This window comes from Triturus cristatus, chromosome 7 (assembly GCF_964204655.1).
Source record: "Triturus cristatus chromosome 7, aTriCri1.1, whole genome shotgun sequence".
NCBI lineage: Eukaryota > Metazoa > Chordata > Amphibia > Caudata > Salamandridae > Triturus > Triturus cristatus.
In genome coordinates, this window is record NC_140590.1 from 1,206,029,566 (window position 1) to 1,206,051,898 (window position 22,333).

The following is a 22,333-nucleotide window of genomic DNA, read 5'->3' on the forward strand; positions in this document are numbered from 1 at the left end:
GCAATCATTGTTCGAACAGGAACTCAATGTGGGGAAAAAGGTAAAAGCGCGCCAATATCCGATGCGTGAGGTTCCCCCGGTTTGGAGACCTGCTGATCCAAATGCTAATCCACCAGTCTTAGCACATTTTCGACGTGTTTGGGTGCATGTCCCATGGAAGCGATCTGAGGTCTTAGCGCTTAAGCAGACATTGCCTGACCCCCGTAAAAACCCTACCGGTTATTATAAGGAGTTATCACAAACTGCAGAATCATGTGTAATGAATTTGGCTGACATAGATATGTTGTTTGGGAATGTTGTTCCACAGCCCTTATGGGGATCCATTCGTAATATAGACCACGCTGCAGAATTGGGTAACACATGGGCTAATATCATTGCTGCAGATGCTGGCCAAGTTGGTGGCGCGAAACCTGATCCTTTAGTAGCAGAACTCCCTGGTCGGATTATTACCTACATGAAAACTATAATGCCTGCGATGCGCGTAAATTGGGATAAACTATCCGCATGTAAGCAGAAGAAAGATGAGACAGTGTCCGATTTCTTTACCAGGTTTGAAGAAACGTTTATCGACCACAGTGGTCAAGACATGAGCACTGAAGGTGGCCAATGGTTATTTGTTGATACATTTGTGCAGAATCTACTCCCCGAGTTGTGTAAGAAATTAAAAGACTCAGAAAGTTCTTGGGCTGTTTCCTCTTCAGCGCAAATACTGGCTACTGCACAGTATTATGAGAATAGAGACAAAGATGAGAAGGATAGAACAGATAAGAAAACGAAAGAACTGAAGACAAAGGTCCTTTTACAGCAGGCCTATCCACCGCGTGGAGGACAGAGTAATTATAGGCACACACAAGGTATCTATCAGCAGCCCCAACAGTTTCAGAATAATCAGCAAATTAATGGGTATTATCAACCACGAATCCCTGTAGGTCCCAACCAATGTTCATATTGCAAAGAGGAAGGTCATTTTAAATATAGTTGCCCTAAATTAATGCAGCGTAACAGTAATGCGTATGGCGCAAGAGGTAGAGGTGGTCAGCAAGCTCCTAGAGGCAGAGGGCGTGGAAATCTTCCCCAGAACGCGCGTCCTCTTCCGCCTCAAAATACCATAAATAGCTTTGATCAGCAAGCCAATGCGTCTGGTAATACAGCTCAGTACTACAATAATGATTATTATGCAGAAGATGACAATGTAGAAGATAATGATTACTAGGACCGCCGTAGACAGAGAGAGGGAGTTGTTTCAGTGCCAGTGGATCAGAGCGGACCTTATGTTAAAGTAACTACAGCAAATGTAACGGAGCCCTTTCTGCTAGATACTGGTGCTGCAAAGAGTTCAATCATGCATTCAAAACTCCCTGGCACGCCTTTGTCTGGCGAAATGAATGTTTCAGTAGGTTTTTCTGGCGCCCCAGTTAGGAACCCGATTTCTAGTCCTATGTCACTTTCTGTTGGACCTTGTGAGCTACAAGCACCCCTCATTCTAACAACAGGTTGTGGTGAAAATTTGCTAGGATTAGATTTGCTAAAAAGATTGCATGCAACGCTATATTGTTCTCCCTCAGGAGTACAACTTACATTAGGTAAGAAAGTGATTTCCCCAATGTATTTGTCTAAAAATGCAATGCCACCTGAATTGTCATCCCTTCCGGATGTCCTTTGGGCTACTGGTCCCAATGATGTGGGTCTTTTGGAAATACCGCCATATGTGGTCACTTTAAAAGCCAATGTCAGATTGCCACGTATTCCCCAGTACAAGATCTCCAATGAAGGTCAGAAAGCGTTGTTAGAAATTGTCAGTGATTTGATTAAAAAGGGTGTAATTGAAGAGACAAGAGGCAACGCTTGCAATAGTCCTGTTTTACCTGTCTTAAAACGAACGAACCCTTCACAGCCACCTGTTTACAGATTTGTGATTGATCTTAGAGAGGTTAATAAGATTGTTGTGCCACAGTTTCCAGTTGTCCCTGATATAACTGCCTTGTTAACAATGATTCCAGCATCCGCTGCATGGTTCTCAGTGATCGATCTGAAGAATGCCTTCTTTAGCATCCCAATTGCAGAGGAGAGCAGAGACATTTTTGGTTTTAGTTTAGGAGGTCGCAGTTTCCGCTTTAAACCCGCTCCCCAGGGCTACTGTGAAAGTCCATCAATATACAGTCAGGCTTTAAAAGCGCAGCTTGATGCACTGGTTTTACCCAGTGGCGCTATCCTCATTCAGTACGTCGACGATTTACTAATCGCCGCGGATACTGAAAAGATTTGCAAAGAAGCTACCTTGTCATTGTTGCGTCATTTGTCTGCCTTTCATCACAAAGTGTCTCTCTCAAAGCTGCAATATTGTCGACAAGAAGTGACCTACTTAGGTCATCTCTTATCGAAGGAGGGAAGGAGACTGACCCCAGAACGAATTCAAGCCATTGCACAGTTGAGTGTGCCAAGAACACAGAGAGAAGTGCGTGCTTTCTTGGGCATTACTTCATACTGTAGGCATTGGATTCCCAATTTTTCTTTGTTGGCAAAACCTTTTTTAGCATTAACATGCAAAGACACACCGAATCCTATCCCATGGTCTGAAGAGTGCCAGAAAAAGTGATGCATTGTGTTCAGCTCCTGTGTTGGGTACCCCTGACTACAGCAAGCCTTTTACATTGTATGTTCATGAGAAAGATGGTTGCGCATTATCAGTGTTAACACAGCCTTTTGGCGATAGACCGCGTCCATGCGCGTATTTTTCGTCAACCTTGGACCCGGTAGCGAGGGCATTGCCAAGTTGTCTGAGAGCCACAGCCGCCGCAGCTATGTCTATTCGACAGTCTGCTGGCCTAGTAATGGATCATACATTGATTGTTATGGTTCCACATGCTGTGGACACATTGTTAAACAGGACCAAGACACAGCACTTAACTAGTGCGCGATTATCTGGTTATGAGCTGACACTGTTGGCAAACCATATACACATAAAGAGATGCAACACATTGAATCCAGCTACACTATTACCAATCCCAGCAGACCTACATGAGATTGAGCAACATGATTGTCTGTTCAGAACAGAAGAAGAGACGAAAGGAAGAGTAGATCTTAAAGATACTCCCCTGACTGAGTGTGATGGCACTTTATGGGTGGATGGTTCGTGTTTTAAGCTTCCAAATGGTGATACGACTACTGCATATGCTATCACGACTTTGCACACGATTGTGGAAACTGCACGTGTGCCACAAAATTCGGCTCAAACAGCAGAATTGATTGCCCTTACGAGAGCATGCGTGTTGTCTGAAGGAATGAAAGTGAACATATATACGGATAGCCAGTACGCCTTTGGCGTGGCGCATAGTTTTGGGCGATTGTGGAAGGAATGTGGGTTCCTGACTTCGCATGGAGCTAAGATTCAGAATGGCAAGTTGGTGAATGATCTCCTTGAGTCGCTGACCCTACCGTTGCAAGTTGCGATTATGAAATGCAGTGCGCACAAGAAAATCACTGATGATGTTGGTCGTGGTAATGCGTTTGCTGATGAAGTCGCGAAAGAAACAGCAAAAGATGTCAAGACTCGAATGTATGTTGCAGGCCCTGCCAGATGGGTTGGTGATGTTGGAATGTGTGAAAACACAATAGAGAGTGTAAAGTCCCTTCAAGCTGAAGCCACAGAGAAAGAGTTAAGCAAGTGGAGATAAAGTATGGGTAAGTTGGATGAGAATGGTTGTTGGATTGATTTGTCAGAACATAGGCGATGGTTGTTACCTGATGCATATGTCAGTCAGTAATACTTTATTCGATAAAAGTTTCATCATAAAAGTAAGTATACAATAACATGACCTATATAAACACATGCTAAAAAAAGCAATATAATCGCTAAAATTTATACCACATAATAAAATTTCACATTACAAAAAACGTATTAAAATTCATCATTTTACTCTGCGTTTACAACATAATAACTCATCGGTAGCCTGGCCCTATGGCCAATGCCTCTTATGACACCCCGGCCTACAGGGTAAGTTGGAGCCTAAGTCTCCTCATACGGATCACCCAAGCACTTCCGATAAATTTAGCGACACCACACACCAATGAAGAGGAGGATGTATCGGTACAGAGGACTCGCAAGGCCATTGCGTGGCATCGAAGGCCCAGGCCCCTGCATAATGGTTTTAACCATATCCTCCTAGGTACCTTGTAAGCCGGGCAGGCAAACATAAGGTGCGCCATGGACTCAATAGGGGCTGCACAACACGGGCACGCCTTTGTTGAACTACCTTGAGGGTTCCACCTAGAAGTAAAAGCATTTACAGGGAGGGTTCCAAACCTAATTTTTAAATATAATGATCTGTCGAGGGGTTTCTCAATGTAATCAAGGAGTGGTTCAAATAGCCGGGACCCCTTATAATCTAAAAACCGCTCAGTGAGAGAGCCCCCAGCATCTCTACGAGAAGTCTCCAGCTGGACCCACTCCCAATAAAGCTTCTTAATAACTAGTTTAGGTGGGGGGGATTGGCTCTTCCATAGATCACTTAGACCCATAGATCCCACCAGCTGCCGCAGATTACTCAACCACTTAATCCTGTTACCTTTATCCAACAAGATAAGTTCGTCCAGTGCAGCAGCGTAATTCTTAAGCTCCTCAGTCCTTCTCAGCCGGACCCAAAAAAGTAAAGGGCGAAGGCGCACAATTTCCTTGAGGGGACGCCTGCCCATATCTAAACGTAATGGTATCAATGGGGTAGAAGCTGGTAAGGCAACCAAATCTCTCAAGAATTTGTTTTCAGAGGTTATTAAATCCGGGAGATTCTCGAACCCCCAGAGTTCGGAGCCGTACAGAGCACTAGGCAATATTTGGCCTTCGTAAATAGCTAGGACCGGGGCCACAGGTTTACTCACTGACACTCTATGCTCACGCATTACCGCCCCTGCTACTCTTTTAAAATTTAATGACATTTTAGCCAGATGGTCATTCCAGCACATCCGACTATTCACCCTAACACCCAGGTAGTCAAAGGACTCCACCATCTCCAAGGACTCGCCATTGAGCGAAAAATTATTCCAAATTCTTCTGGAAGGGGAAATGGCCATAAGTTTGGTTTTCGAGGTATTAATTGTAAGGCCCCTATCATTACAAAAATCACTAAAGCGGTGCAATAGCTTTTGGAGACCTGCCGGTGTTTTTGAAATCAGAATGGTGTCGTCCGCGAAGAGGAGAGTTGGTATTTTTTCCCCAGCCAGGGATGGTGCATCCGCCGACTCATCCCTTAGATGGTCCACCACACCGTTCACAAATAGGGAAAAAAGGGTCGGCGCCATGACACAACCCTGGCGGACTCCCCTCCTCACGGGCACCCTCTCGGTCAGTTGGCCTTGGGTACCCCATCTGATTCTTGCGTAATTGCCTTCATGGAGCTTAACTATAAGGTCCAGAAGGTAGCCTGGCAAGCCCATCTCCTCCAAAACTTCCCATAACCTAGCACGGGGGACCAGGTCGAACGCCATCCTGAGATCTATAAAGGCCAGGTAGAGACTACCATGATTAATTGACACGGTTTTCCAATAGATCGCAAAAAAGCGGAAGACCTGGTCCATTGTACCTACTTTTTTCCGGAACCCGGCCTGGAAATGAGAAAGAACCTGCTCCTCATCCATCCACGTACCGACTCGCAGAATGATGACCCTGCCAACCACTTTCTGAATCACATCTATCAGACTGATTGGTCTGTAGTTGGCAGGGTCATCCCTGTCACCCTTTTTGTAAACCGTAATCACTTCGGCCCCCTTCCACGAATCTGGGACAGGATGTCCCTTGGATATTAAATTCATTCTTAATGCAATGACTGTGGCCCAAGCTATGGGTTCTTTCATGAGAAGATCCCCCGGAATACCGTCATTGCCTGCTGCCTTCTTTGGGGTTAGGTGTCTTATGGCCTCTACAATCTCGGAAGGCACATATGGGTTCTCAAGCGAGGATACAAGGGGGGCCCGATTGGCAGGATCACGAAAAAGAGATTTTGGTGCATCTTGGCCACCGTAAATTATTGAAAAATGGGAATACCATTGTTGGCTGGTAATGTGGTTAGCCATCAAAGGCCTATTAAAATTTCTGGCCTTGTTGATCAGATCCCAAAACAGTGAACCATTTTTCATTCTAGATGCATTTTTAAGGTCCTGCCAATACTGTTCCTCCCATTCTTTTTTAGCCCGAGCTTGTTCGTTCACATACTCCCTTCTAGCTATTCTCACTAGCAGTTGGTTCTTATTACGGAGGGCGACAGTTAACTCACGTCTTTTTGCCCGGCACTTTGAAGAGTACCAGGGATTGCTGGGTTTAGGAGCTTTTATTTTAGAGCTCCGAGTTAAAAATAATTTGCCAACTTCTTCAATAGCATTAGTATATATCCGTGGGAAAAGCGAATCCTGGACCGCCCCAGTCTCCATAATTATAGCCTCCAACTCACTAATCAGACCATCAATATGCGTCTTAATCATTGCCAATTTATCTGGGTGAGAGCCTACCTTATCCCATTTCAGTCTTCGATTACCGTCATATGGGGTCACCTCCTTTGTTGTCTTCAACTGGACTGGGTTTGGGCCACCTTTTAAATCCCTCCACCTCAGCGACATACATAAAGGATTGTGGTCGCTATCCTGCGAAGGGACCACCTCCATGTCGACTAAGTCACGCCACATAGTGACGTCCAATAAAATATAATCAATTCTGGACGGGCTATTGAGTCTGTTAAACGTCATTGCCCCGTCCCGATCAGAAGGGGATCTACCGTTTACTGCTCTTAAATTATAATCCACAGTAAGGGCATTAATCTGTAGTGCTTTTGCGGACCAATTTTTAATCGGCGGTAGTACCAATGCAGGAATAGACCAGCTAGCATCGTCCTCCTCTATACCCAGGGGGTCATCCTCACTTAAGGGTTGAAATGTACAATTAAAATCCCCCCCCACAAGTATTTTAGAGTTTGAGGGGCAATTAGCTAGTACCTGATCCAGAATTGTAAAAGTACAAGACATTTTACCTCCCTGGGTCCCTCTGGCGTAAATATTAAATAACTCTATCTTACTTCCCCGCACCTGGCCTGGTAATGAGAGATGTTGAATATCCCTACACTCCGAATCATGAACTGAGATATTCCAATTTAGATCTAATTTTATCCAAATATGTAGGCCCCCAGAGGGTCTGCCCTTACCATTGCTGTGGGCGGGTACACAAAAAGTAGCATATCCAGTTTTATAAATTGGTAATAGACTCCAAGTTTCTTGGAACATACATATGTCAAATTTTTCAATAAAGTTGTTCCAATCCGGGATAGTCAGTTTTTTTTCTAACCCTGCTATGTTCCAGGATAACAGACGAATAACGTCTTTACCACTAGTGAGCGGAGCTGGAATAACTCCAATTGCCATATCCACTACCCCCGAAGTGGGTATTTCAAAATGCTCTACCTGGTTTAATAGCTGGTTGTCATTACTACTGACTCCCGCAGACGGAGAGTGGGTAGAGGGAAAAGAGCAAATAGCAGCCCTGGTTTCCGGATCCAGAAGAAACCCATCACTAATTTGGGGATCATCAGCCTCATTAGATATCACAATAGCGTTTCCCTCTGTTCTACCTGCACTTTGGCTCTCCCTCTTACCCTGCCCGGACTGTAATCTTCAATCACAATCATCCATGCCAGAAAAAACATCAAACCTATTCCCTAGCTCTAAAGGTGTAAAGGGCCTCAGTTGCTCCAATCTCCGGTTGTTATACCTAGGGCCTCTAGAGGGTATCATGTTCCAACCTTGGTGGTCGAATCGCAAATTCGAAGCATATAATGCTGTAGGAACGATTGGATGAACTATGTGGTTTTTCCTAGCATGGGATGTGGGGAACACCAGGGACCTAGGATAAAAATAGGTCAGGGCTCGAGGGCTAATTTGGCTATTTCCATTACGCAAAGTCCAATTCAGTATAAAATCTACCGCTTCTGGATCTCTGAAATTAATCACAACTATATCTCCATCGACGTCCTTGCTTCTACCACCAAGCCAGGGGAGGCGTCTGACATGCAGTATCTCGCCATTTACATTCTTATTTATAGGTCTATATATTCTTAACCAGTGTATAATTTTGTTTTTCAGCTGGGAAAAATCTTCTCTCTTATTATCAGCCAATACAGGGACCCCTGTCAACACCACCACCAAAGGCACAGCTTCTGGGGGTAAATCAACCTGTGGAACGTGGATCCCAGAGCCCCCCTCCCGCCTGGAGTTACCCTGCGCCTGACATGTAATCCCCACTGGTGCAATGCTGACCTCCTCCACCGAGTCAGTAACAGGCTTATTAACTAGATGTTCCATGGACGTCAGAGGTCCCTTTCTAACATGGTCAAAAACTAAGTGATCCAAGGCCTGTGTTACATTCCTACTGAAATCTGGAATTTCCTGAGGAAAATTGATGGTGGGAACTGCAGCTTGAATACTAATGCCATTCGTTTGCGCCTTTCCTACGGCAGTCATATTTCTCAATGTAGATTCAATGTTCTCTAGCCTATGCTCCAGCCTCCTCAAATTATCAGTAATGGGCAATATGAGAGTACTAAACATATCCCCCAGTTTAGCTAGAAGAGCAGTAGGGATAACAGGCGCCTGCGGAGAGATAACAGCAGGCAAAACAGGCTCTGGGGTGGTCACAACTGGGTCCGGGGCCACTGGAGGGGTGCAAATGGCCGGAATCGGCCTACAATCTGGCCCAGTTGCCAGCCCAGAAGCAGTTCCATTTAGAGTCTTCGTATGTTCGCCAAACTCTGAGTGATGGATCCTAGGAATAGGGACCACCCCCTCCTTACATCTTATTTTCCTGGGAGGAGGGCCACGAATTATCCCCCTGGCCAAGTTCTTAGCCCTTTTTCCTTTATGTGTCCCCCGGCCAGAAAGTCGTGTGTTGGAGAGTTTAGGATTTCTTTTGACATTTGAAGGGAGAGAATCGCTAATAACATGAACACTGGGAACACAGTTTGTGGGGGAACAATCACGTAATAATAGCGGGACACCCTCTTGTGAAAAGGGGGCGTCACTAATACCACAGCTACCACAATCGGCAACGGAAACCTGGGAGGGAGAAACCTCTAGGGCTCTACGTTTCATGTTCTCAATCGAGCGACAACGTTCAGATCTGCGCTCGGCCATTGTGATACCCTGATCCTCATCCGTTACAAATCTCTTCTTAAAATAACTATCTAAGGGGCCATTTACCACGGCACTCAATTTATCCCCTAGCATATCATTCTCACTTGAAGCCATTACAATAATGAAATACTACAAGTCCTAAATCACAGTCTCCAGGCCCAGCCCAGCCTCGATCGGCCTCGGAGGGCCTTAGAGGGTCCGCTCTTTGCCCGGTCTTCGCCCCGAAATGCGCCCCGCACGCGTCCCGCTACCGCGATAGCAGGCGTTATACTTATAGCAGGGGCGTAAGAGGGGGAGGAGCCGGGAAGAGGCACCAGGTGCGGTGTATCAGGGCGTTGCAGGGCACCCTGGGCCTCGCAGTCCCGGCGAGGATAGCAGCTTCACGAGCAGATTGCGCGATGTCAGAATACCCCAGCCGACTCCTCAAAGGTCCGAGTATCAGCCAAGAACAGAGTTCCAAGCCTACGAGCGGCGCCCGCGAAGCGGGGGCCGCGAGGCGTTATGAAGGCACAGGTGAGAAGGGGGAGGGCCGGGAAGAGGCATATGTGCTTCCAGTGGTTACTATGGCACATGGATTGGCACATATCAGTACGAAAGGAATTTGTAAGTTGTTGGCTCCAGTATGGCAGAATGCTGGAATTCCTAAGTGTGCAGAGAATGTGGTCAAGAATTGTATGGTATGCTTGAAGTACAACCCTGGTAGGGGAACCCCAACTCCAGCTGGTCATTTTGCGCCTCCATCATATCCATTTGAAGTTTTGCAGTTGGATTTTATCCACATGGAAAGGTGCAACAACCTGAAATACGTATTAGTGGTTGTTTGCGCTTTCTCAAAATGGATAGAGGCCTATCCTCTAAAAGATAACACTGCTCTATCCACAGCCAAAGCCCTTGTGAAGGAATTTTTCCCTAGGTTTGGAATGCCAAGAATGGTGTGGAGTGATAATGGGAGTGAGTTTGTGAGCCAAGTGATGAAGAATGTGTGTGAGGGACTAGGTATAAGGCAGAAATTTCACGCTGCAAATCACCCCCAATCAGCTGGATTAGTAGAGCGCTACAATGGCGCTCTAAAACTCAAACTGGCCAAAATTCAAGCGAGCTCAGGTCTTAAATGGCCTGACGCTCTGCCTCTACCACTCCTGTCCACCAGAATGACCGTACACTCACGAGTGGGACTTAGTCCCTACGAGGTAGTTTTTGGCCGCCCGGCCAATGTATGGGGTGTGCCAAGACCGACGAAATTCAGTGAAATCGAACACCCAGTACTGCTTGATTACTTGTACGAATTGACAGCTAAACTGCGTGTTTTACACCAACAGGTGCATGATACTCTCCCCCCGGCTTCTGAAGCTCCTGGACACCCTATCGAACCTGGCACATAGGTGCTCATCAAAAACTTCCAGCGGAAAACCAACGATGAGCCCCGCTGGATTGGCCCTCATCTCGTGCTACTGTCTACAAGATCAGCTGTTCGAGTAAAGGGGAAAAGGAACTGGATCCACGGCGCCCACGTGAAGAGGATCCCTTTGCCTCTGCCGTACGACCAGTGGGTCCAGGAGGGTATTGCTGACTCTGAAACAGACACTGTACCTCGTTTTGTGCCGTTCAGTGATGCACGCATAAAAGGCACAACTTCAGCGCAGGAAAGTGACGATATTTTGCAAGAAGCTGTGCCACCGTCAATTCGATTGGACACTACAGAGCCTGAACTTTTGTTCCAAGATCAAACAGTACCTGGCCGTTCTCGTTACAATCTAAGACCAAGGCCTATGGACAAATAAATATTCTTTTCCTTTTACCTTTCTATTTTTTGATAACCAGAGCTCTCCCATCTGAAGGACTTTCTTGATTTTTGTTTTTCGAACCATCATCCGGGTTCAGCCGCAGGGTCGCGGTGCCAAGACTTTGGGGTACAGGCCGAAGACGTTAGGTCGACGGTTCTGGTTGGTCTAGGGCGTTCCCTGGACTGACAGGCGTACTCCTTAGCAGAAGAAACTCACCCGCCGCGAGCGGCAGGATTAGAGGATGGAGTTTTTCAAGATGGAGAGACTCGCTGAGGAAATGAACTTTAAAGCAAGAATATGTAAAATAATGAAGCGCAAACGTTTTGTGTTTTTATGCCTGTTTGTATTATGTAGTATGGTAGTGTTTACTGTAGTATTTGTATTCTTCTCCTCTCAAGAGCCCATTGCACCCACTGTACAGCCTATACCTCCTCCTACTATCTCCTCACACTCTTTTCACCCTCTGCCTGAACATGAACAAGCCAGACGATCAGAGTTTGTGAATAACTCGTTTATTCAGCTCCTGCACCAGCACCAACTAGTCATGAATACAACAAATTGTTGGGTGTGTGGTTTAATGCCACATACCATTAACAAGGGTATTCCCTATCTAGTGCTGCCGTATAGTTACAATGGATCGTCATGGGCATTCCAGACCATGTTTCTCTATGCACTAGATGCGTACTCCCCGCGACAACCGCGTTCCATCAGACCTAGCACCAATAATAAAGCTTTAATGAAAGGAGTTGCCGATATGAGTAGAGATATCGATGCATACTCATCCATTCCCAAAGAAGAGTTGAGAGCTTATGTAGGGTGGAACGCGACGGGGTATAGTATTAGTCTAAGTGAAAGACAGCGGAAAATCTCATCCCCAATCTGGGTCGTACCCCACATAGGTCGGTTCTGTTTGCAAGGTAATGGTCAGAATCCTAGAGCTCAACTGGGAAGAAGTGACTGTACTGAAACGTACACTTTTCCGTCACAGTTTTCCCCTGCGTTTTTGGCTGCCAAGGGTACATATTTTATCTGCAATGATCGAGCATATACATGGTTGCCCCCGACTTCTCGGGCACATGTTATATTGCAAATCTGCTACCGCCAACATTTACTGCCGCCTCTGACTATCACAAGACCAGAGTTGTGAGAGGCGTGATTAGTAAGGAGGATACTGCCGGCCAGGAAGCGGGAGATTTCTTTTTGGGTTTCCTGCCGGTTTGGGGACCTATGGTTAATAGTAGGAACCTGAGACAGCTGACTCGTGTGGTTGAATCAACTGTTAATGTTAGGGCTGGTGCCCTTGGTAATTTGACAGCTGAGCTCCAAGCGGATCGCCTCATGACTTTGCAGAACCGCATGGTTCTAGACGTCATACTTGCAGATCGCGGTGGGGTATGTAAGGTTATCCAACCCAGTTGTTGCATTTTCATACCAGACAACGCTCCAACAGTTTATCAAGCCATCTCCAAACTGCATAAAATATCTGAGTCCATACACGTGGATAAAGGAGATTGGTCACTGGTGGGGTGGTTCTGGGAACTGATATCTGCCTGGGGTTGGAAAGTTCTGATGGTCATTGGAATGGTCTTAGCCATCCTTTTCCTGTTCTGTCTGTGCATACAGTGTGCTCCTGCGATATGTGGCCTCTGTGCTACATTATGTGTAAGGAAACCTGTATCGAGGGACGAGCTAAGTAATAGGATGATGCTACAGCAACATCTCCATGACTTCGTGAATATTGACCTAGACTCGGATTGAAATGAGTATAGGTATTGCCTATGTAAGGGCAAAAGGAGGGTCTGTCGTACTTTAGAATTTGGGACCGCGTAGGAGGCAGGGCCCTACCCCTGTCTATCCCGGTAATAGTGAACCGCGAATGGTTAATGCGGTATGTACAAGTGTTTTTTGTAACGTTTTAGTTATGAATGCACTGTGTATACGCTATTATACATCACTACGTGGGTTCCATTTTGTATCGATGGCCATCTTATGGTTGCCCTCACATAGGCTATATAGCATGAAGCGAATACGGGCCTTTTTAGAGCACATGTGCCTTTCTTTGACTTTTCTGTGACCTGGGCAGCTTGGCTCCGCTGCCCCAGGTCAAACTGGTCTCACGAGTTCCCCGTCCTCTGGCCACCTGTGATTAGCATCAGGGCTTGACACACCATAAAGTCTTTTCATCCTACACAAGCCTCCAGCTAATCTCTTTCGCACCTGACTGTTCCTGCTTTATGGCTTGTTTCCCAAACAGGAGATGCTCATGTTTATTGGGGCCTATCGATATCTGATGTGGGATCTGAGCCTTGCTGTGTAAATAATTGCGGGCTGGCTTAACTGGAATGTGGGATGGTCATCATGACTCTGCCTTTTCGTTTGAAATGTATACATGTAATAGCCATATCGTAAACTAAGGAATGTATGCCTGAGGCAGGATATTCTGTATTTAAGAAGAAGCCCGTTTCTGTGATTTTCAGCAGTCTCCTGAGAACATACACGCTGTTGTACTTCTAGGACGCCTGTAATTGGTCTGCAGCCAATAAACTGATCTTTGACTTCACCCAGAAGACTCTGTGTTTCTGTAGGTCTGAAACAGGAAGAACCCCGAAGTCATAGGGTGTGTTCCCCTGCACCGCTGGGCTTAAAATACCCAGTACTTCAAAACTTGTTGGTCTAGGCGGACAATGCGAAATTAATATCTAAGTAGAAACCAAACTTTTTAATCACATTTGTAGAAGGCCCAAGGTTAGAATGCTACCAACTCTCACAGCCGATTGCATTGGGATGCCCAACGACAAGTATTTCAGTTTTCTTAGTGTTAATCTTTAAGGCATTAATGTGCAACCTGTTTGCAACAGCTGACAGACATTGTTTAAAGAAGGTCAATTTGTAATCCCTGGGACCCTCCAGATGAATGATGAGCGGAGTGTCAACAGCATACATTATACAAACATGGCCAAACAATTGCAACCTTGTCATCAGTGATGTCATTTGAGATGTCATCAGTGATGTCACTGACCATGTCATGAGTGATGTAATATGTGAAGTCATCAGCAGTGCACTGAGGGGCGCGAGTTATAGTTAGCTCTACTAACTATAACGGCCAAAATTCTATGGTTTTGTACGAGTGAAATGTGCAAATAACTATAACGTCCCTGTAACCTATAGGTTTTTTCAGTGAATTTCAAAGGTTTTTTAAATGCTAATTTGTAACTATAACGTCCCTGAAACCTATTGTTTTTTCAGTGAATTTCAAAGGTTTTTAAAAAGATAATTTGTAACTATAATGTCCCTGAAACCTATGTTTTTTTTTGTGAATTTCAAAGGTTTTTTAAATGCTAATTTCTAGTTATAATGTTTATTAAACCTATGGTTTTTTCAGTGATTTTAAATTATCATTCCATTTTCAACCTGGTGAAAACAGGCGATATCGCCAGTTTTCCAGCAATAGCTTCCGCAAAAAAAATTGCCACAAATGAGAGCAACAATTAACGCAAATAATATGCAGAGTAGGCTTTCCGGTACAAAAATAACACAAAAACACCACTTCCCGATATTTTCAATGAGCAGCCAACTCTGCGGTGCGATCCACAAACAGGCGATAAGCTGCGTTAGCAATAGGAATGTACCATCTGCCTTTTACTGGTGTAAAGTAGGACGACTACCTACAGTGTGAAAGGGAGCTCAGCCCAGAATCACATCTGAAGACCAACACATGTCATAGAGCTAATGATCATACACCTCCGACACCCAAGAAGGCCACAAAACCCACTGCCACCACCCACAGGACCTCCCCCCGGACCACCTCCCCTACTACCACCGCGGCAGCGCACAACAGGACAGTGGACCTTCCAAAAATGGCATTGCCCCTCAGCCACACAATAGCTGAATGTTGCGAGATGTGGCAACCAAACATGTGTGAAGAATACAAGTCACCCACCAATAATAATGCCCACAATACCAAGTATAGCGGTGATGTGCTGGACAGACATCACTATGCAGAGCACAAACCTCTCCAAGTGTACAGATGTGCTGGTGCTTGTAGTGTTGTGGACAGTGGACGCAACCATGTTACCTCAGACAGTGGGGAAGATCTCAGTCATGTACCTGTATCATCGTCCCCTGTAAGCGGAAGCGTAGTGGGCTGGTCCAACATACGCCACTTCAGTGTGGAAGTGTGAATAAATAGGCCTGGACTCTGGGCGTGGTTCACTTGTACACTTGTATGAAGGCCAACGCGTCTGCCAAAGCAGCCATCCTCACCCTGCCACATGGCTGCCGGCATGACCGCGGGCCTCCTTGACACAGGCCCCCTGCGAACACAGCGGCACAGCACCACAGACTTATGTCTGTTCAAACTACTGCCTTCGATCTACACTGCGGACAGCAGGGCTCACAATTCAAATGGAGTGGCGATTGCAGATGACGCAGTCCAGTAGGCAAGACACATTGCTCCCAGTGCGGCACGCCCGGACCACGCATCATCGCAGGCTGCGTACACGCTGAGCGCCAGAGGTACCACTAACTTGGTGCACCACAAGTCAATGCTACGTGGCCTTATTAAGGCAGAATTTATTAGACAAAAGACATTGCTACCATTGCGGCTCGCCCAGACCACGCATCATCGCAAGAGTCCAGTAGGCAACTAACTACAGCATCCCTGAAACCTACACAATATCCTTTTAGTATTCGTGCTTCAAGAACTTCTTTTATATCAGTTATAGCTTTACTACAATGTCCAAATTCATCTTGCAAGTCCAAATGAACACTGAATGGCAGTCTACACTGCGTACAGCAGAGCTCATATTTCAAATTCAGTTTTGATTTATTAATTGCAGAGTGAACTGTACTCTATGTCCTCTGATTTTGTTGGGAGGAAGTGACAAAAAGCATTCCTCGATGTCTGAGATGACTACTGCCTTCGATCTACACTTCGGACAGCAGGGCTCACAATTTAGATAAAGTCGCGATTGCAGATGACGCAGTCCAGTAGGCAAGAGACATTGCTTCCAGTGCGGCCCACCCGCACTACGCATCATCACTGGCTGCACACACGCTGAATGCTTCTGATGCCCCTACCTCAGTGCACCACAACTCATGGACCCTTTATGATAGAATCTTATGTGTATGATCTCATATCTGCTGCCTCTACCTTAGTGCAGCACAAGTCATGGACCCTTTATGCTTGAATCTCTGTGTGTGATCCAATGATTACTGTTGTACTTGTTGCCAGCACCAACCATTCCCGGAGGGTTGGCTTACACTCACCCCACACGCATCCAGCACAGACGTCACTGGACATGTGACCCTGGTAATAAAAAGGAGTCGAGCGCACGTGCCCGTACCCAGTTCCACTATCTGTGTCCGTGTGTTCATTATGTATGCAACATTCTGCCCCTTGGCTCTGCCACATTACATCGTGCTCTGGACAGCGTATACAACCATCTTACCTTTGACAGTGGGGGAAAACTTTAGTTTTGTAACTTTGTCTCGGTCATTATACAAGTACGTACGGAGAGACTGCATCATTAGAGTACTGCAAGGAGAGTTTATACTGAATTTATGACTGCGTGAGGATCGTCGGAGTGATTGTATAAGTACATATGTTAGCGCAGCCTAACTCCTACAACGACCTTGTCTCTAATTGGTTGCCCTCCATGTGCCAAAAACTGAAACTTTAACTTTCCATGGCCCTGTATTGCTACAGCTGCAACACTCCACTGAATGTGCAATAAACATTCATATCTACACATATATCTCATGTCCACCATCTTTCTTGTGTGGAACTATGGATGAATATAGGGTCAGTAATTCCCTGTACCGTCCATTTTGGCCATATTGTGAGACTTGGCTCAAAGAGTGACACTTTGGCTTTTGCATCCCGGGTGACGGTAGCACTCCAACACGGACACCCGCATCCAGTGTTGTCAGATTTTTTAAGCTTTCTATAGGCTTTCTATAGCCCAAAGCCAAAGCCGTTGTATATATATTTATAATCTGGCAACTAGTACAAACCAAAATGTTACCACACAATCGGAAAAATATAGCCCAATTGTACGTGATCTAGCCCAATCTGGCAACACTGATGCCACAGCTACTTCCTCATGGCTGGTATACAACCACACCACACCCATCCAGCACAGGCGTCACAGGACACGTGACCCTGCTAATATAAAAGTCAGTGCGCATGTGCACTACGCCATTTTACAGTTTAGAGTACATGGCCTCACTTCTCATTGAGTTAGTAGCACCGCAAGCACTGAGCGGGTGTACAACCTGCGATGATGATAGGTGCACTAGTATGTCCTCTGCTATGTCCACATCAAGACTCAGTATCTAATGTGAGACCTATTACCTTCCAGAACGGAGCTGCATGATGTGGAGGGTGCCGTGACTGCGAAAAGGTGAGCAGTGAGACCTGGGTGCGCAGCGGCAGGCAGATACCTCTGGGCGGCAAAAGTGGATGGGGTGCAGCAGCCTGAATGCAGAAAGGCTGCACAGCGATTTAGGCGTACGCAGTCGTATATACCCTGCCATTACCCTTTCTTATTGCATTTTGAACACGTTTTTGAATAGCAGGACAGTTTTTACAGTGGGCCAAATGTCCGTCGCTCCCATATCTGTAGCAAAGTAGTTGAGTATTTCTTTTTTCATACTTTGTACCCTTAAATTTACCATAACATTTTGACGAACTTTCCTTTCTCTGTTTTTTTTTTAAAGAGGTAAGGTGTGTTGGGAGCACCGAAGCATGCAGACATGAGCGTGACATTCCTCTCACAGCTCGTGGCTGCCTGGTGTCGCTTTGGGAATGTTATGTTTTGAATGTGAGAAGGTTGGGAGGTAGAAGTTAATGAGGGTTCAGTCATTCTTGCTTTATACTTGCTGCCTACAAAACATGTTCTGAGGATTAAACCACATCAAGAGGATTACCATCTCTGTCTTTTCATTCCTGCATACTAGTCTTTCCTACAATTACTAATTCTGTACTATCTTTCAGATGTGGGAGCTTGAGGGTGCACCATGTCCCGGCACGTGGTTGGAGACACACTGGTGACACAAAGGTGAGCTGTGAAGATTTTCTCCTGTGTCACTCTCCCACTCTTTCTCTCTCTTCCTCTCTCCTTTGATGGACGCATGATGCACAATCTCATCTTGCTTTTTATCTAACAGACTCTGATTCACAAATTTTTGTACCCCACCAACACCACCAGAGCTGAACACGTGTAGAACCTGCAATGATGCATGGCCATCCTGGCAATCAACACCCATTTTGAAATGTGAGCTCCGCTGACCGCGTGTACTGAGGCTGAGGAGGTTCCTTCAGCACATGGTCGACTCTCTTCGACACACGCCGGTGGCGGAAGGTGAGCAGCAGCGGGCACTCAACTCCGGCCAGTGGAAGTGGATGGGGTGCAGCAGCCTGGATGCGCAGCAGCCGGCAGTCAGCTCCGGATAGTGGGAGTGCATTGTGTGCAGCAGTCTGGGTGCGCAGCGACTGTTATACACCTCTGGGCAGTGCAAGTGTATGGGCTACAGCAGACTGGGGACCATAATATCAAGAACGGCAATAACATTATCACCGAAGCAGCGATAAGTGGCTTGATAATATGCCCTTGGGAATTCCCATAGAAGACCAGGTGTGAAGGACTTCAAACCTGGGCTTCTATGGGAATTCACAAGGGCATATTATCAAGCCCCTTATCGCCGCTTTTGCAGACGTTTCCTGCCGCTATAGCGGTGATAATGTTATCGCAGTTCTTGATAATATGGCCCTGGGTGCGCAGCGCTGTTAGACACCTCTGGGCAGTGGAAGTGGATGGGATGCAGCAGCCTGAGTGTGCAGAGCCGAAAGAGAGAATTACGCGTATGCAGTTGTATATACTCTGCAATTGCTAATTCTATACTATCTTTCAGATAACTAAACTTGAGGGTGCAGTATGTCCTGGTAAGTGGTTGGAGACACACCGTTGACACAAAGGTGAGCTGTGAAGATTTTCTCCAGTGTCAACACTCCCTCTCCATCTCTTCCTTTCTCTCTCTCTCTCACACTTTCTCTCTTTCTCTGTCACTTCCTCTCTATCTCATTCTCTCTTTCTCTCACTTCCTCTCGTTCTCTCTCTTCCTGTCTCTCACACTGTTTGTCTCTTTCCTCTCTCTCACACTGTTTCTTTCTCTCTTTCTTGTATCTCACTCTTTCTTTCTTTCTTAATATTTCTCTCTTCCTCTCTCTCACTCTTTGTCTCTCTCTCTTCCTTTCTCTCACTCTTTCTCCCTCTCTCTTCCTCTCTCTCTCTTCCTATCTCTCACACTGTTTCACTCTTTCTCTCTCTCACTCTTTCTCTCTCTCTCTCTCTCCTCTCTTTCTCTCTCTGTCTTCCTCTGTCTCTCTCTTTCTCTCTCTCTCTCTCTCTTCTCTCTCACACTGTTTCTCTCTTTCTCTCTTCCTTGTATCTCTCTTTCTCTCTCTCACTCTTTCACTCTTTCTCTGTCTTCCTCTCTGCCTTACTCTTACTTTCAGTCTCCATCTCTCTCTTTCTCTTTCGCTCTCTCTCTTCCTCCCTCTCTCACTCTTTGTCTCTCTCTCTTCCTTTCTCTCACTCTTTCTCCCTCTCTCTTCCTCTCCCTCTCTTCCTCTCTCTCACACTGTTTCACTCTTTCTCTCTCTCACTCTTTCTCTCTCTCTCTCTCCTCTCTTTCTCTCTCTGTCTTCTTCTGTCTCTCTCTTTCTCTCTCTCTCTTCTCTCTCACACTGTTTCTCTCTTTCTCTCTTCCTTGTATCTCTCTCTTTCTCTCTCTCACTCTTTCACTCTTTCTCTGTCTTACTCTTACTTTCAGTCTTCATCTCTCTCTTTCTCTTTCGCTCTCCCTCTTCCTCCCTCACTCTTTCTCTCTCTTCCTCTCTCTCACACTGTTTCTCTCTTTCCTACTTCCTTGTATCTCACTCTTCCTCTCTTTCTCTCTCCTTTGCTGGACGCATAACGCACCATCTTATTTTTCTTTTTGTCTTGCAGGCTGTGATTCGCAAATTGTCGAGGGATGACACGCCATGGCTGTAAATAGTTTTATTTGTTGTTGTTTTCTTTTAATATAATTTAACAACAAGAGAGGGAGGGAATTTTATTTGGAGCCACTCTTAGTCCCCCAGGGCTGGTATAGATAAATAAAGAAAGAGTGTGTCCGTCAGAATAGGACCAGTGCTAAGGTATTTCAAAAGGCACGGGGTGAATCACTATGTTTTTAGAAGAACCCTCACTCACCAGCCTAGCTGGTGACATGCTTCATCATTGGGTTCCCACCGGAGAGACCGAATGTCTCCCCGGTGTGCTGCAACGCCTGATTTACAGCGGAGCTGGATTTTTTGTGAGTGAAGACAGTGCAGTCAGTGATGGTGCTGGTTAAAATGTGTCCCAATTTAAACCAATAAACGACTTTAATAGTGGTCAACTGGACACAGTTAAAAAATATAGTGTGGTGGACGTAAGAACTCTGGTAATAAGTTGACCAGCTACGTCCTAGAGACGGTGCAATATAAACAAAGTGGTCGACATGTTTCTGCTTCTTACGATATTACATGAAGCATTCTTCAGGACCTAGTGTTGGACCACCACGGCGGTATACGCTCGCTAAGGCGTACCCTGACCTGTGGGGTCTGGAACCGTTAGAACTTACGGTTGAAGTGAGATAACCCTTCAGGATTTCTGAGAGCTTTCGGTTGTGATGTTGAATTCAACGTCACTGCATGAGTCCGGGTGGGGGGCGGGACTTGTAGTCACACATACGCAACCTATTCGGTCCACCTTTGGACTCGGATGTCATCCGAGTCCAAAGGTGGACCGAATAGGTTGCTCGTGGGCTGGCGACTTTGGCGTATGTGTGACTACAAGTCCCGCCCCCCACCCAGACTCATGATAATGCAGCTCACCACTTTGATTTAATTCACAATGTTTTGCCATGTATACACAAGGGTTCTTTACAAAAGGATACACAGTGCCTCATCAGTTGGCAGCGAAATATGAGGACACTCAATGTAGTGTCACTGTGTAAAATAAGACAGGGATTAATAGTTTTGATCTATGTCTATATGCACAGTAATTTGCTGCTCGCTAGCTCACTAACTGTCCCCAGTATTATGGGGTTTGAGGGAAACATATGGTATGGGTCAGGGTGGTAGTAGCACTGAAAGATGATCTCAAGCCAATAAAACAAATATTGTTTGCTGTCGAGCGTACATACAATGCCGGTGAAGCTGGCGGAAGCGCCACACGCCGTGTCCACACCCCGGGTGCTCAAAAAGCAACTCCGGTGAAGTGGTGCAGAGCGCGAACGTACCCAGGCTCCTGGTAACGTAATGGGCTAGTAATGTGGTAAACAAGGTAAATAATGTTAGCTTGGAGTTCGATACCTAGCGCTCATGGCGCCTGATCCCAATACCTCTTACCTCAAATAGTTGGTGTCAAAGTGAGCTTTTAAACGTAGAGTGCATACTTACCTACTCCCATTCGGAGCTTCGTGTCTGACCTACCCGCTCCGCTGTCACCGGAAGGTATCATCTAACAGTTGGAGTCTGTTTTTATACCTAATGCCGGGACCGCAGAGCCGGCGAAGTAGCCACAGCTATGATCAGATTAGCATGCAAGGAGAAAGGTGATGTCATACTGGATAGAAACATGGTGGCCATTTTGGAGGATGTTCGTAGTGGGACCACGTTACTAGTGGTAGGGAGATTCACAGGGAACGCAACCTTAAATATATATTAGGAGAGGATAGCAGTGTGCGAATACGTAGGGACTGCTTTGGGTGACTGCCTCAATGACAGTTAGTTCTCGAATCTCGGTAATAGTGATGTAGGAAGTTAAGTCGTAAGAAGACCTAAATTTAAAAACGCGTGAAAAGCAGTAGTATATGGAACGCGTTGCAATTACTTGGAGAATTTACTTAGGTCACGCATGGATAAAAAGGTGGTAAAAGAACTAGCATCTGCCCCACTTCACCGGAGTTGCTCTTTGAGCACCCGGGGTGTTGACACGGCGTGTGGCGCTTCCGCCAGCTTCACCGGCATTGTATGTACGCTCGACAGCAAACAATATTTGTTTTATTGGCTTGAGATCACCTTTCAGTGCTACTACCACCTTGACCCATACCATATGTTGCCCTCAAACCCCATAATACTGGGGACAGTTAGTGAGTTGGCGAGCAGCAAATTACTGTGCATATAGACATAGATCAAAATTGGTAATCCCTGTCTTATTTTACACAGTGACACTACATTGAGTGTCCTCATATTTCGCTGCCAACTGATGAGGCAGACACAGACCTTTTGAATAGGTGAGCATGCATTTACTCACCACTTTGATTTAAATCACAATGTTTTCGCATGTATACAC

At 45.9% G+C, this 22,333-nt stretch overlaps 1 protein-coding gene across 1 annotated transcript in view; it reads right to left on the minus strand.

Annotated features, from left to right (window-relative positions):
- The window catches only part of LOC146811606 (extracellular calcium-sensing receptor-like), a 275,799-nt gene that overhangs the window by 134,421 nt on the left and 119,045 nt on the right, over positions 1-22,333 (minus strand). Inside the window, exon 4 of the mRNA XM_085615084.1 lies at positions 16,701-16,720. Coding sequence (XP_085471210.1) covers positions 16,701-16,720 — 20 coding nt within the window. The remainder of the gene's footprint in view (positions 1-16,700; positions 16,721-22,333) is intronic.